At 46.3% G+C, this 13,128-nt stretch overlaps 1 protein-coding gene across 14 annotated transcripts in view; it reads left to right on the forward strand.

Annotated features, from left to right (window-relative positions):
* HSPG2 (heparan sulfate proteoglycan 2) overlaps positions 1-13,128 on the forward strand; it is a 332,003-nt gene that overhangs the window by 196,390 nt on the left and 122,485 nt on the right. For 10 of the 14 annotated variants that reach the window (XM_033922874.1, XM_033922879.1, XM_033922877.1 and 7 more), the window contains 7 exons: positions 400-702; positions 2,053-2,142; positions 3,589-3,672; positions 6,374-6,466; positions 8,800-8,880; positions 10,738-10,968; positions 11,500-11,613. In XM_033922874.1, the coding sequence (XP_033778765.1) occupies positions 400-702; positions 2,053-2,142; positions 3,589-3,672; positions 6,374-6,466; positions 8,800-8,880; positions 10,738-10,968; positions 11,500-11,613 (996 nt within the window). The remainder of the gene's footprint in view (positions 1-399; positions 703-2,052; positions 2,143-3,588; positions 3,673-6,373; positions 6,467-8,799; positions 8,881-10,737; positions 10,969-11,499; positions 11,614-13,128) is intronic. The other 4 variants (XM_033922884.1, XM_033922885.1, XM_033922888.1 and 1 more) reach the window with 1 other exon arrangement.

Here is a 13,128-nt window from a genome sequence, read left to right on the forward strand (position 1 = left end):
TCCTCCATCCTTTTGCCACTTGCCACTACTTTGGAGGTTGTTTCTTCCACAGTTTGTAGGATCAGGTCTAAAGCCTAGGCCTTGCATTGCAAACTGTTCTCCCTTCGCTGCGGTGGGGCATAGCATTTTATTGTGCAACATGCCTGGCCTACAAACATCTCAGAAGTTATTGAGATAGCTCCTTTGTTCCAAAGCCACTTGCTTGGCAGTGTAGTACCCTTATTCTGCTTCCTGCCAGCTTTCTCTGTCTCCTTTATTATGATTCGGTGCAACCTCCTCTTGTAGTTTTTGAAAATTCATGGTGGCCTGTGTACATTCCTACTCTGCTTTTGCTTCTGTTATACCTTTGTATCTTTCTCCCTCCCATCGTCCTTCTTTCCTCCACTCGGCTTCCCTCAGATGGACGAAGAGCAAAGGAGAATCGACAGCGAGATTTGGAACCTGCTCTCTGGCTTCCAAGCACGACCATCGACATTGCCTAAGACCTCATCTCCTCCCAAAAGGAAGAACCCCTCGCAGGAGGGTCAGTCACGGAAGAGACCCCCTCTTAAAAGTTCCTCTGCACCGCCTCTTCACCTGTCCACACATCAGCCTGCTATTGCTGCTTCTCCACATTCTGTTTCCTCTCCCCTGAGATCTTCATCTTTCTCTTCTTCTTTATCTGGTGCCCCTGGTTATGCTTCTAAGATTTCTGATGCCCAGGTAGGAATCCCACCATGTTTGACTGATAACCTTGTTATATCTTCTGTCAGAGAAGTTTGGAAATGAGAGCGTGAGTGAGGACAAAATTTTAACAGACCTGATTGATTAATGGTGATATCGCCACACTTTGTACATAGGATCATGAGATGTAAGATCTAAAAGTTTATCTCACTATCAGATTTAGGTAGGCTGATGACTTTGCCTGTTGTGTTCAACTAGTTCCTGGTTACCCATAAAGAGTATGCCTTCTCAGTAAAATATCCCACCTATAATAGAGCAATCAAGTCCTTATCATCTTTCCTCCTCTGGATCCATCTACTCTTCAGTAGGTTTCATGCCTAGAATATTTAGGCTCTTCTGGAACATTTATTAGAAGGAATGACCTAGACTTGGAAAGGTGGCCTAAAATTGGAGTCAATATACAGTAGGGCCTTACCTGGATAAATCTTGCTGGTCAGGTTCATAACTGGATTTTCCATGTCGTCCAGATAATTCTGTTGACTATCTGGTCTGACTGTCTTGTCATTATCCAGGTAATGCCTGAATAGTCTGGGGCTGAGCTTGGGTGGAGCCAGAAGTTCCAGAAGGTACCTGGTTAGCAGCAATATTCGAGCCACTAACTGGACAACTGCTTGAATAAAGTTGGGACAAAAATGGCTGTCCTAGCTTTATTGGGTTACCTGTCTGTGTTCTGGTCTGATATTGCCAGTCCCCAAATAAGTAATGCTAGACAACCTATATCCAGAAAATCTGTGTGGGCAGTGTTTAAAAAATGCTCACTATTGCAGGCTGAATATTACCTCTTTATTATTGCTCTTTAGAAGACTGAATTGGATCCAGGACTTGTAGAGATTTTCACAATTCCTTCGGTATTGTCTCCATTTTTAGGGGTCCCCCTTCAGCCTTTATTAGTACATGTGCAGTGGTGGTCCCCCCTGGGCGCCATGTTGGTAGGGGCGCCAGTACCCCTCCTCCTCCTCTCCACCACCCCCCCTGCCTCTTCCCACTCGTCTCGTGCGTGCCCCCCTTTCCCTCGCAACCCCGTCGGCTCTCTCACTGACATCACTTCTGGATGCCACACATAAGAAGTGACGTCAGAGGGAGAGCTGATAGGGTTGCGAGGAGCACGTGGTTGACCGCCGCGAACAACAACTTTAACTAGAGGTACGAGGTAATGGAAGGGGGGCGTGCGCAGAAAGGGGGAGCGAGGAAAGAGCGGGGGCGCCACCTCTTACCGTACACCACTGTCCATGTCCTCTCTATGAGACCATGGTCTCCCGAGTGAAAGAGCTGTTACTTCTCAGGGATTTCCCCTGCTCTGAGTCTTTCTTTTGCTTTCTCTCACTCAAGGCTCCTAGTGGAAATTTTCTCAGGCCCCAGTCGCTGGAGTCTAACAATCTACTTTCCTCGAGAGATGCCAGAGTCCCTGGTGCGGAGAAGGTATTGGAGGTCTACCAAAGGTTGCTGTGTTGTGCATGATGCGTGCAATGGCAACTGATGCCTTGGGTTGTATTAAAAATGGTGGTCATAAATCATTTATCACATGCTTTTCTAATGCCATTAGTGTGCACTGTCTTCCACAGGGTCCAGACGAAGATGGATCCTGTGACAGATAACACTTGCTAATGTTGTTAGCAAGTGCAAATCATTTATGGAGTTATTCGTTAATGAGATTAAAGTGTAGTACAGGAGCAAGTGTTCAGCTGGTCCAAATTTACCTGCTGTGCATGGAGCAGAAATATAGGTCCCAAGACAGGTACCAGCAGTCAGTCAGGTGTCTCTGGCTCTTGCAGATAAGGGGAGGAAGGGCTCTGGCTCACTGGTAGAGCTGCTGCCTCTGCACCTCAGAAGTAGTGAGATCAAATCTTGGTGTTGCTCCTTGTGACCCTGGGCAAGTCACTTAATTCTCCAGTGCCCACCGCTTTGAATGTGAGTTTTGAAATGCCAAAGCCATGAAAAGGCGGTATACAAGTCCCCCATTTCCTTTTCCTATTCGGTATTTATCTGGCACTATCAAATGTTCCCAGCCAGGCCTGCTTAGCCTTTTGGTGTTCCAAATCAGAGAGGGCCATTGATAGTTGGATCAGAATAGATAAACAATAGAAAAATAGGTCCAGTAATGCTGATTTTTTTTTTAATGCCACCGAGTGCAACCATGATATAAACACATATTTTATTCCAAAACAGTAGAGAGATCAAGAAAGAGTCGAGAAAAGCAGGTTCTTGCTAGCGTGGTGTAGCAGATATATGTTCATGTTAGTCAAGTATCTGAGTGCCCAGTTTAAATGCCATCTGATCCTGGTGATTTTCACCTTATAGACTTCTCCTATATCTCAGCCCTCCTTGCACCCGTATTTTTGTTTTAACTGGAGGTTCCAGTTGAACAGTGGTCCATATGATAATAGGCTCTACCACTTGCACTAAAAGTCATTCAACAGGCATATAATCGTCATGAATAATATAATTTTAAAAGACGTCCATTAGCAATGATAAATGCTTTGAGCTGCATGTTCCAACAAGCTCGTCAGAGATTTACTGTTAAATCCTATTTGTGGCCACCAGGAAAAGTTGGCTCTTCCTTGGATTGTTTTATACACTTGGAAGTAGCTTCCATACCTCCAAAGGATTTCAGAGCTCTGCTTCTGGAATTTTCAGGATTTTTTTGCATTTTTTGTTTGCATGCTCAGAATAATCTTAGAGCCAAAACAGCTGCTGATGCCAGCAAAGAGCAGGGTTTGAAAAGCTTGACGTTGCCAGGAAGTAGCCAGGCAAATGTTCTTTTCCCCCCTCATCTTCCTCTGCTGTGAATTCCTACACATTGTGGGGGGGTTTTCATAACTTTGTTTCTTGTTTGATGTCTTTCTGCTCCTCTCTCTCTGTTTTCAGTACTCTCTTGTCTACAAGGGCTTCTCTCTGCTTCCTGAAAACGTTTTCTATTGGCAGCTACCGGAGACTTTCCTAGGGGAGAAGGTAATGAAGAGAATAATCCAGGGGTGCTCGATTTTTGCCGGAAGTTTTCTGAACGGGGTGACAAATGGGCACTTGAGAAATGGGATGGGAGACTGTGAAGATGGGAGAGAAGGTGGCTAGGGTGGCACATTATCTGTTCTTAACCCCGTTCACCTGCTCTTCTTTCTTCCCGCCCTCCAGCTGGAATTTTCCGGTGCCTCTTGCGCCGGTCGCTGGGGGTAACGCTTTTTCCTTGGCAGATAAAAGAAACCGCACCACCGCGGCCTCTGTTACCTCCCAGTCTCCTCCTGAGCAATGTGGCATCTTGTAATTCTAATAGTTCAGCTGGCAATGCGTGGAATCTTGCTGCTTTCTGGGATTCTGGAGTCTTGCCGCTTTTTGGACTTTGCCAAGTACTTGCTACTTGGTTTGGCCGCTGTTAAAAGCAATCTACAGGGCTATGTGGACCAGTGGCATAGTAAGGGGAGGTGGGGGGTGCACCAGCACCTGTCCTCGCCCCCCAATTACCTCATGTGCTCCTTCCCTCGTACCTCTTTAATGTTCGCGGCGCAAGCAGCAACTCCTAGCCAGCGTCTGCTCTTTCTTGATGTCACTTCCTGGACCCACGCGAGCAGCAGGTTGGGGGTTGCTGCCCACACCGCGAACGTTAATGCAGTACGGGGAAAGGGAAGGGTGTGCGCGTGCATGGCAGGAGGGGGGGGGGAGAAGGAACAGGTGGGATGGGGTGGGGCAGAGAAGAGGGGAGGGGAGGGGTGCCTCTCACCCTCGCTATGCCACTGATGTGGACCATTGATCCGATCCAGTATGACTGTTCTTATATCCAGAGTCTCAGCAGACCTGGAAGCTGTGCAGACGCCGGCTGAAATTCAGGGATTGTACCCACATGGGCAAGATAGGACCCGGTTACCGAATATTGTTGGAGCCTGCATTTCTTTTGCATCCCTCCAGACCGGCACAGACGGATGGATTTACGCTCCTCTGCCAGCAGGTGGAGACTGAGAGCAGACTGAACTGAAGCAGTGGTACAATTAGGCTGTGCAGTCCCCTAGAGACCAGTCTGCTCTCAGTCTCCAGCAGGTGGAGGTGGTAAGCCTCTGCAGTACTGTTTTGGCCTTTGGTTAGGAGATAAGACAGTGGTCATCTGCCCTCACTCCACCCATGGACTGTTTTGGAACTAAGTGGACAGTGCTGTGGCATCAAAGAGGACATTCAACATCACTGTCCTGCTATGTTCTGCCGAGTATTCCCTCTGGGTCTACCTTTGAAAATCTGGTGGGCTAGTGGCCTCTTCAGGGAGCAGGATTTAAGCAGGCAGGAACCTCCCTTTTGAATGCTTCCCTCCCTGGGAATACCTTTGAAAATCTGGTGGGCTAGTGGCCTCTTCAGGGAGCAGGATTTGAGCAGGCAGGAACCTCCCTTCTGAATGCTTCCCTCCCTGGGCCTACCTTCGGAAAATCTGGTGGGCTTGTGGCCTCTTCAGGGAGCAGGATTTAAGCAGGCAGAAACCTCCCTTTTGAATGCTTCCCTACCTGGGCCTACCTTCGAAAATCTGGTGAGCTAATGGCCTCTTTCCCCAGTCACTCCGGCCTATGTCAGTTTTCAATCTCAAAATGGTTGCCATTACTTTCTAGGACAGGAGCAACTGGGGATCACTTCTACTCTGAAGAGGCCTCTAGAGTAGACCACCAAGGCTTTGAAGGTAGGCCCAGGGAGGACCTATGGGCGGAGGCTGGCCCAAACGATGAACTTTCTTTAGGGCAGGGTGACAATTTCAGTTTCAGCTTTGGTTCCAACTGAAACCAAAAGTCCTGGTCCAGTATTGTTTTCTTTTTAAGATGATTTGTGACTGTAGATTTTCGATCCTGTGCTGGATGGAGACTTGTGATGAATGTCCCCACACCCTGGTGCTGTCTGTGCAGGCCTTATATGTTAACGGGTGTTGCTGCAGACGTCTCAGAATGATTTGGGAGGTAAATGAAATTAACAACGTCTTACCAGAAGATGCCTTTCCGTTTTTGACTTGGAAGTGTTCATTACAAAATTGTAAGAGTTTTTCACTTTGAAATGTACAGTGGGAAATGAATCTCCTGCAGTCTGTTATGGAAACAGTCCAGCTGCCCGTACAGGCTCTGAAGGAACATTACAGGCCAGAGGCCCCATCAGCGAATCCATCAGCTTAATTCAAATCAATTTTTTTTTGGGGGGGGGTTATTTTTTTTATTTATGAAGTTTAATACATTTACAATATCAAAAGATATCAAGGAAAAAAAGGTTTCCATACAAAATTTTTTAACACAACAAACATACAAAAACCATCCTTTACAAGCCCAGTAAATGGGGGAACATATTTGCTTATTTATTAACTTAGTTTTAAAGGAAAACAAAGAAATGGGTTGAATTCCAATGAACCCAAATCATTCCCTACTAAATTAGGACATGGACATTCCAACCTAATTTCTCATCAAAGAATGAAAGAAAGAAAAGAAAAGAAATCTCACTTCTGTTCACGAGCTAATAGAAATTGTTGCAGTTGAATGGGATCCCAGAAAACAAATTCAGTATCTTGTAACTTAACCAGACATTTACAAGGAAATTTCAATTCAAATCTTAATAACATCTGCAGGCTTTGAATTGGGGAGCAAAAGTCCCAACAGCTGATTTGCGGCATCTACAAACTGAAAAATCTTCCTTTCTCTCTTAGGTGGGGTCCTATGGCGGTCGGCTTCGCTACAGGCTGTCCTACAACGCTGGAGTAAGAGGGTCCTCGCTTCCTGAAGCAGACGTGCAAATCACGGTAATGAGACTCATAACACCAGGCGTCCTGGGGGCCCAGATGGAATCAATTACCAGCCCTCTCGTTTACATATACATCTAGTGGGACAGTGGTGGGGAGTTGTGAGGACAGAGTGAATTGAGAGATGTACGCTAGGGTTCTTTCCGTTGGCATCTATTTCTTTTGTACAAATCAAAGCTATACATACTTCATTACAATCAACTCATGTTCAAGGAGGAAAAGCCTCAGAACGGAACAGATTAACTGATTATTTAGTGTATACCAGTCATAGGCTTAAAAACCTCCTGCAGATATGTAAATATGTAAATTGCTTGATGACTTTTTTGCATGAGGATTCTACAGAATAATTGCTGACCAAAATGGTTGTATTGGAGAGGGAGGAGGTAGGGGGGAGGGGGTGTGGCGGGAAAGAGAGATGCCAAATAGTAAACTCCCCAGGTAGTTGTAAGTTGAAGGGTCAGGGCGCCAGATCAGAGGCAGCAAGGAAATAGTCTAATATCTCAAATTGCAGACCTTTTTATTCTAAGGGGAGGGAGCTATGGTAGTCTAGGCCTCACAGCCATCGACATTTCTTTCAAAATAATTTTGAACTTTTTAGCTATTTTCAGGTGGGGAGGGAGGGAGATATTATATATTAGATATAAAATAAGAAAATTCTTCGTCCCAGAGCAATTAAGGCTAATTGTCTAATCCCTAGTCTTAGGTCTACTGGACTATTGCAATTCCCTCTATCTACCTTACCCTGCCAACATCCTAAAACAACTCCAGTCAATACAAAACACCGCTCACAGACTGATCTACTCTCTGAGAAAATATGATCACATCACCACTGCCTTCCTAGACTCTCACTGGCTACCAATACAAGCACAAATTCAGTTCAAATTCTAATCTAATCTAATCCTTAGGTTTGTATACCGCATCATCTCCACGTTCGTAGAGCTCGACGCGGTTTACAGTAGGAGAAATAGGAAGGAACTACAACAGAGGGTTAGAGGTAGAAGTGTGAAGAAAATTTAGAGGACTTGGGATGCCAAGATGAAAGAGTTTCCTTGATTCCTAAGTTGGAGGGAGACTTACATTTTTTGAGAAAAGCCAGGTTTTCAGATGTTTGCGGAAAACTTGGAGAGAGCTCAAGTTCCGAAGAGGGGAGGTAAGGTTGTTCCAGAGCTCAGTGATTTTGAAGTGGAGGGAGGTCCCTAGCTTTCCTGTGTGGGAAATGCCTTTTAGCGAGGGGAAGGATAGTTTTAATTTGTGGGAGGATCTGGTGGTATTAGGGTTTGAGGAATTCCAAGAAAGAAGGATAAAGGGAGGGAGGATACCATATAGGATTTTGAAAGTTAAACAGGCGCATTTATAGTGGACCCTGGCGATTATCGGAAGCCAGTGGAGCTTGGCCAGGTGCGGGGAGACATGGTCAAATTTACTTTTAGCGAAGATGTTCAAAGCATTAAACAGCTCTGCCCCCGCCTACCTAAACAACCGCCTAAATCAGATCCTCACCACAAGACAAAGAAGAACCCTGACCCCATTTGCCTACCCCTCCGCTCAAAGGCACTCAGCGCAAAAAGATGTTTGACAACCTTCTTGCGATGCAAGCGGCGAAACTTGACCACTCCATCTCCAATCTGCTGACGGCAACGGGAGACCTCAAAACATTTCGGAAAGAAATCAAAACCCTGCTATTCAAAAAATTTATCCAGATACCTTAACCCTCCCCCCCCTCTTCCCTCTCTTCTCCCTGGTAAATTCCCCTCCCAAAGCCTCCACTTTGGTAATCTCTTCCTCCTCAAAATACCAACCAAGAATACAGATCCCTAAAATGTAACCTATTTGTAATATTACCTAGAAATGTCCAGTCATTTTTACTATCCAATTTGCAAGTTCTCCTGGAAATTATCCAGCTATTTTACCTCTTTTATAACCAAAAAACAATTGTAACGTTACTGGAAATGTCCAGTTAGCTCTTTTGTAATCCGCCTTGAACTGCAAGGTAGGGGCGGAATAGAAGCCGCTAATGTAATGTAATTCAACTCGTAAAAAGAATTGAATAACAATAGAGCAGATATCATTTCCATTCGCCTCATTGATGGGCATCCTTTTAGAATTATTTTATCATTTGCCAAAATCTTTAGTCTGAGGAACCATCTCCTTTCAAATCGCTAGGCCCCTGGCTGTTGCAGATAAAACGGGCCGAGCCATTTAAAGGTAGGAGTCTGGCCCAGGAGCCCCGACAGCCTCACGCAGCGTTCAGCTCTCGTGGAAGCCCCGTCACGCTTCCCGTTGCCTGTGCTCCAGTTCCCTGACATGCTCTTCTCCCGTCTTTTCTTTCTCAGGGCAATGACATCATGTTGGTGGCTTATCAGCCTGAACTTCGACCGAGGGAACCAAAGAACTTTGAGGTTATTTTCAGAGAGGTGAGAGCCATGACCTGCTTCTTGTTGCTCTGTTTATACTGATTTACCCACTGTGGGCTGAGCGATGAAGTGCTCTCTCTCTCTTGTAGCACCCGAATGTGGTGTGAGTCAGAACAAGATCTGGAAGATGGCCGCCTTGGTTGGCACCCCTTTATGTGCCATAATGTATAGGGTTTCCAGATTTTCCATCAGGTAAAAGGGTGGCACGTCAAAAGTGCGCAGGACATTCACGGGCTGACACCTGTACGCAGGACGAATGCGTGCCGCCAGATGTGTCACTTTTACGCCTTAATTTTAGCATTCTGAGGGGGGGGGAATCCGCCACTGCACTTATAACAGCTCGCACTCCCGCTACACTGAAAACTCCCGAACAGCGAGAGAATGGAAGTTTTCAGCGTACTGTGGAGGGGGAATTCCCACTCCCAACCTCCCCATGGGAGTGTGACCAGTTACAAGTGTAGCTGGGGGGTTCCGCCCCCACCCCCCTCAGAACGCTAACGGTAAGGTGTAAAAGCGGCGGAACCAGCTGCACGCAGGTGTCAGCGCGCCAATGTCCTGTGTGCTTTCGTCGGTGTACCGGTAAAAGAAGATGCATGACCCCGCCCTGGGATCGCCCCATTCCACCCCCGGAACCCAGCCCTCATAAACCTCGTCTCTTTGAGCCAGGGCTGGCATGCATCTGCGCCTATCAGATGCAAAGTGATGTCGTTACACGCATGTGCACATGCATGAGACATGTGCGCATGCATGAGCACTCCAGACCCGGCCCTGATGTCACCAGCTTTTCAAAACCCAGACGGACGCCTGGACATGTCCTCTAAAAGAGGCCTGGGGAATCCGGAGGTCTGGCAACCTAATAATGTAGCTGTTATACAGTATAATGGCCCATGTACAGTAAGGGCTATGAGATGCGCATGCAAGGGGTCTTACTTGTGGGTGGAGCGTGGGAGGGTCATTACTCCTGGCGGAATTCTGCGAGTGCAGAATTCCTTACCCCTTTGGGATGCAGAGAATTCTACACATGCTGTTCAGAATTCAGTGCAGACACGGACAGTACAAAAGAAAGTGAACCACTGCGCAACGGGTCACTTCCTCTTCCTGTGCCAGCTTAGACCCGGCTGTTTATGTGAACCGCAGTCTCGCACGCGCAGTGTTCTACCAGGAGTAATCATGCAGGGGTAGAGAATGAGACGGGGACAAATTCTGGAAACATCGGGAAACCATCCTGTGTCATTCTTTAGTGTCTCTCTCAGCCTCGGTCCTTCTACACCAGCATTCTTCAATGCAAGGCTTGAGGGTCAACGGCTGATTCTTATGTGAGCCAAGTATAGGATAATGAAGCCATTGTGACATCACTTTTTAGGTTGGCTCTTAGGCATTGGTGGAATGAGGCATTATGACATCACAATATCGGCTCTGGATTCCAGAGACTGTCATTCTTTAGTGTCTGTCTCAGCCTCAGTCCTTCTACACCAGCATTCTTCAATGCAAGGCTTGAAGATAAGTGGCTGAGCCCATTGAGACTCTGATTCTTCCCTCTCTCCTTAAATAATGACATGAAGATGGTTTCCCATGGTTAACCGCAGAGACAGGGACAAATCCTGTCCCTGTGCCATTCTCTAGAAGTACCTGGCAGAAACCCAAAGAGTAGCAACATTCCAGAGCTGAGATTGTGACGTCATAAATGCCTCTTTCCACTAAATGCCTAAGAGCCAACCTCATCAGTGATGTCACAATGGCTTGATTGTTCTCACATAAGAGCTGCCTTACTAGGACAGACAGATGTTAAGTCTCGAACATCCTTCTGCCATACAGCACACTGGCCAGATTATCAACAATGATTCTCATTTCTCACAGCAATACTGGAAGCGTCCCGACGGGCAACAGGCGACCCGCGAACACCTGATGATGGTGTTGGCTGACCTGGACGAGATTCTGATCAGGGCTACGTACTCCACAGACATGGTGTCTGCCGGTATCTCTGGCGTCAGCATGGAGACAGCTGCGCCAACGCACACCAGCTTCCCGCGAGCACTGGAGGTAGAGGAGTGTCAGTGCCCCCCTGGTTATACCGGACTTTCCTGCCAGGTAAGTGCAGAGCTCCCGTAGCCGTGAAGATCCTGAGGAAACCTGGATTCTTGGCAAGACCCAGATATATTTTTTTTCTACAGCCGTTTCTGTACATGGGTGTTCGAGGCTGTATTCGGACAAACAAAACGATTTGTGATTTCAGTATCATGTACAAGAAATGTTCTTTGGACCGTTCTCATTTGTGCCTAATAAGCTGTCCCAGTCTTTAACAAGTGTATTCAGATCATGCTTATCTCACGTTCAGTTCTACTTTCACAAAAAGTCTCTTTTTCAGAGAGAGACCCTGCAAAATAATTTCTTGTATTTATTTATGAAGATTGCGTTGTCTTCTTCGGCTGTCAGTGCCGAGATTCAGCTTCTTTTTTGGTTTCGCCTCTCCGCTGTGTGATTTTTGTTTCTTTGGTTAGATGCTACTAGGATTATCAGAGGCGATTCCCAGCTCTGGAGGAGTTTAACCCCCCCCCCCCCCCCGCCTCTCCCCGTGTCGAGTGCGCCTGTCCAAGCTCAGCAGCTTTCTTTCCCTTGCAGGACTGCGCTCCTGGGTACACGCGCACAGGCGGTGGGCTCTACCTTGGCCACTGTGAGCTGTGTGAGTGCAACGGCCATTCCGACTCCTGCCATCCTGAGACGGGCGCTTGTTCGGTAAGTAGCCGCTTCCCTGCAAACAGAGGCGAACCAGGCGACGTTTAGTATCGTGGGCAAATTTGCAAATACTCCTCGAGTTAACCCTTTCAGGACCATAAGGATCGTAGGCCAATTTTTGTGGTTTTGACGACATTTTTATGGTAAAAAGGGCTTGCAGATGCCAAAAAATTGATTTTTTTTTGTGAAATATCATTATTTCTTTTTTAAAAAATCACACTTCTGGCTTATGGACAGTGTGGCAAGTGAATCTTCTCGTCAATCTGGCAACAACGCTAATGAATGAATGTCGGAACCAGTTTGTTTACATAAAGGCAGTATCCTATGGAATCCGTACATATCAAATTTAGAACTGTAGACTATCCCAATCAAAATTTATAGGATTTTAAAGTTATGGGACAAATATGTCCCTTGGTCCTGAAAGGGTTAATGTGGATTTTAAGAAACATTTGTGAAATGCCTCATGGAAGGTTTTGCTGGGATGGTTGCATTTCACAGGGGTGGAATTTCCTGCTTTGGTAAATTCGTGGTCTGTCGGCTTTAAGTAAAGCCGAGTTCACCTAGTTCATATCTACGATGACTAGATTTGCACACAACTATGTTGGTGATTGTTGCGCTTGTCTCGGGCTTGCAGCGTCTGAGTAAGTGGAACCAGTGTTTCAGCCACACGGGCGGAATGTGAGCGAATCGTGGGCGTGTCTCTGAGATATGTGGGTAACTTACAGAATACCACGTAGGATGCAACTGCCATTGACTTGATGTAACCATTGACGCCAAACTGTAGACGCACCAACGCTGGCTTATGCTAATATTCTAGGATGGAACTTTGGCGCCAAGATACCATTATAGACTTGGCACTAATCACATGGCATGGGGGCGACTAAATCTGGCCACCAGTTTATAAAATTGCGTGAGGTTTTTTTCACCTGTGAAATTTCCCACAGTTTCTTGGAACAAAGATAATATAAAGAAATAAAACAAAAAAAAAAAACAAACCTTCAAGGAGCCATTTGTAGCTTTGCCAAAAAAGACAGGACCTCTGAGGAAGGCTTACATTGCCGAAACATGGCCCGTGTTGGGTCTAGGTTCCAGTGCATGTTGGTTTTCATAAAATTTTGAATAAAGTTTCTTGCATTTCAACTCCTGTTTCCAAGGACTGGACTGATTCCACTTGGTGTGTTTGTGGACAATTATGTTCATGACCCCAGATACAAAATAAGTCCCTACATATAATATGGGGCTACAGTATATCAAATCCCTTCCCAATGTCCAATCCAGATTACAAGACCCCAAAGAATAAAAAGTTTGACTAGTATCCCGGTAGGCCTTTCCTCCACCTTGAAGCTGGCAGGAAAGCAACGTGCTTGTCTGGGATTTGAACCCAGAACCTCTCGCACTGACCTTCCTTTCTCCGTGAGCGAAATATGAGTAAATTTATGGTCTCAGTCGACCTGATGGCAGCTTGAAATGGTCTGGAGTTGGTTTAATACTTGCCTGTTTGCTCTCTCCCTTGTT

This window comes from Geotrypetes seraphini, chromosome 15 (genome assembly GCF_902459505.1).
Source record: "Geotrypetes seraphini chromosome 15, aGeoSer1.1, whole genome shotgun sequence".
NCBI classification, from domain to species: Eukaryota; Metazoa; Chordata; class Amphibia; order Gymnophiona; family Dermophiidae; genus Geotrypetes; species Geotrypetes seraphini.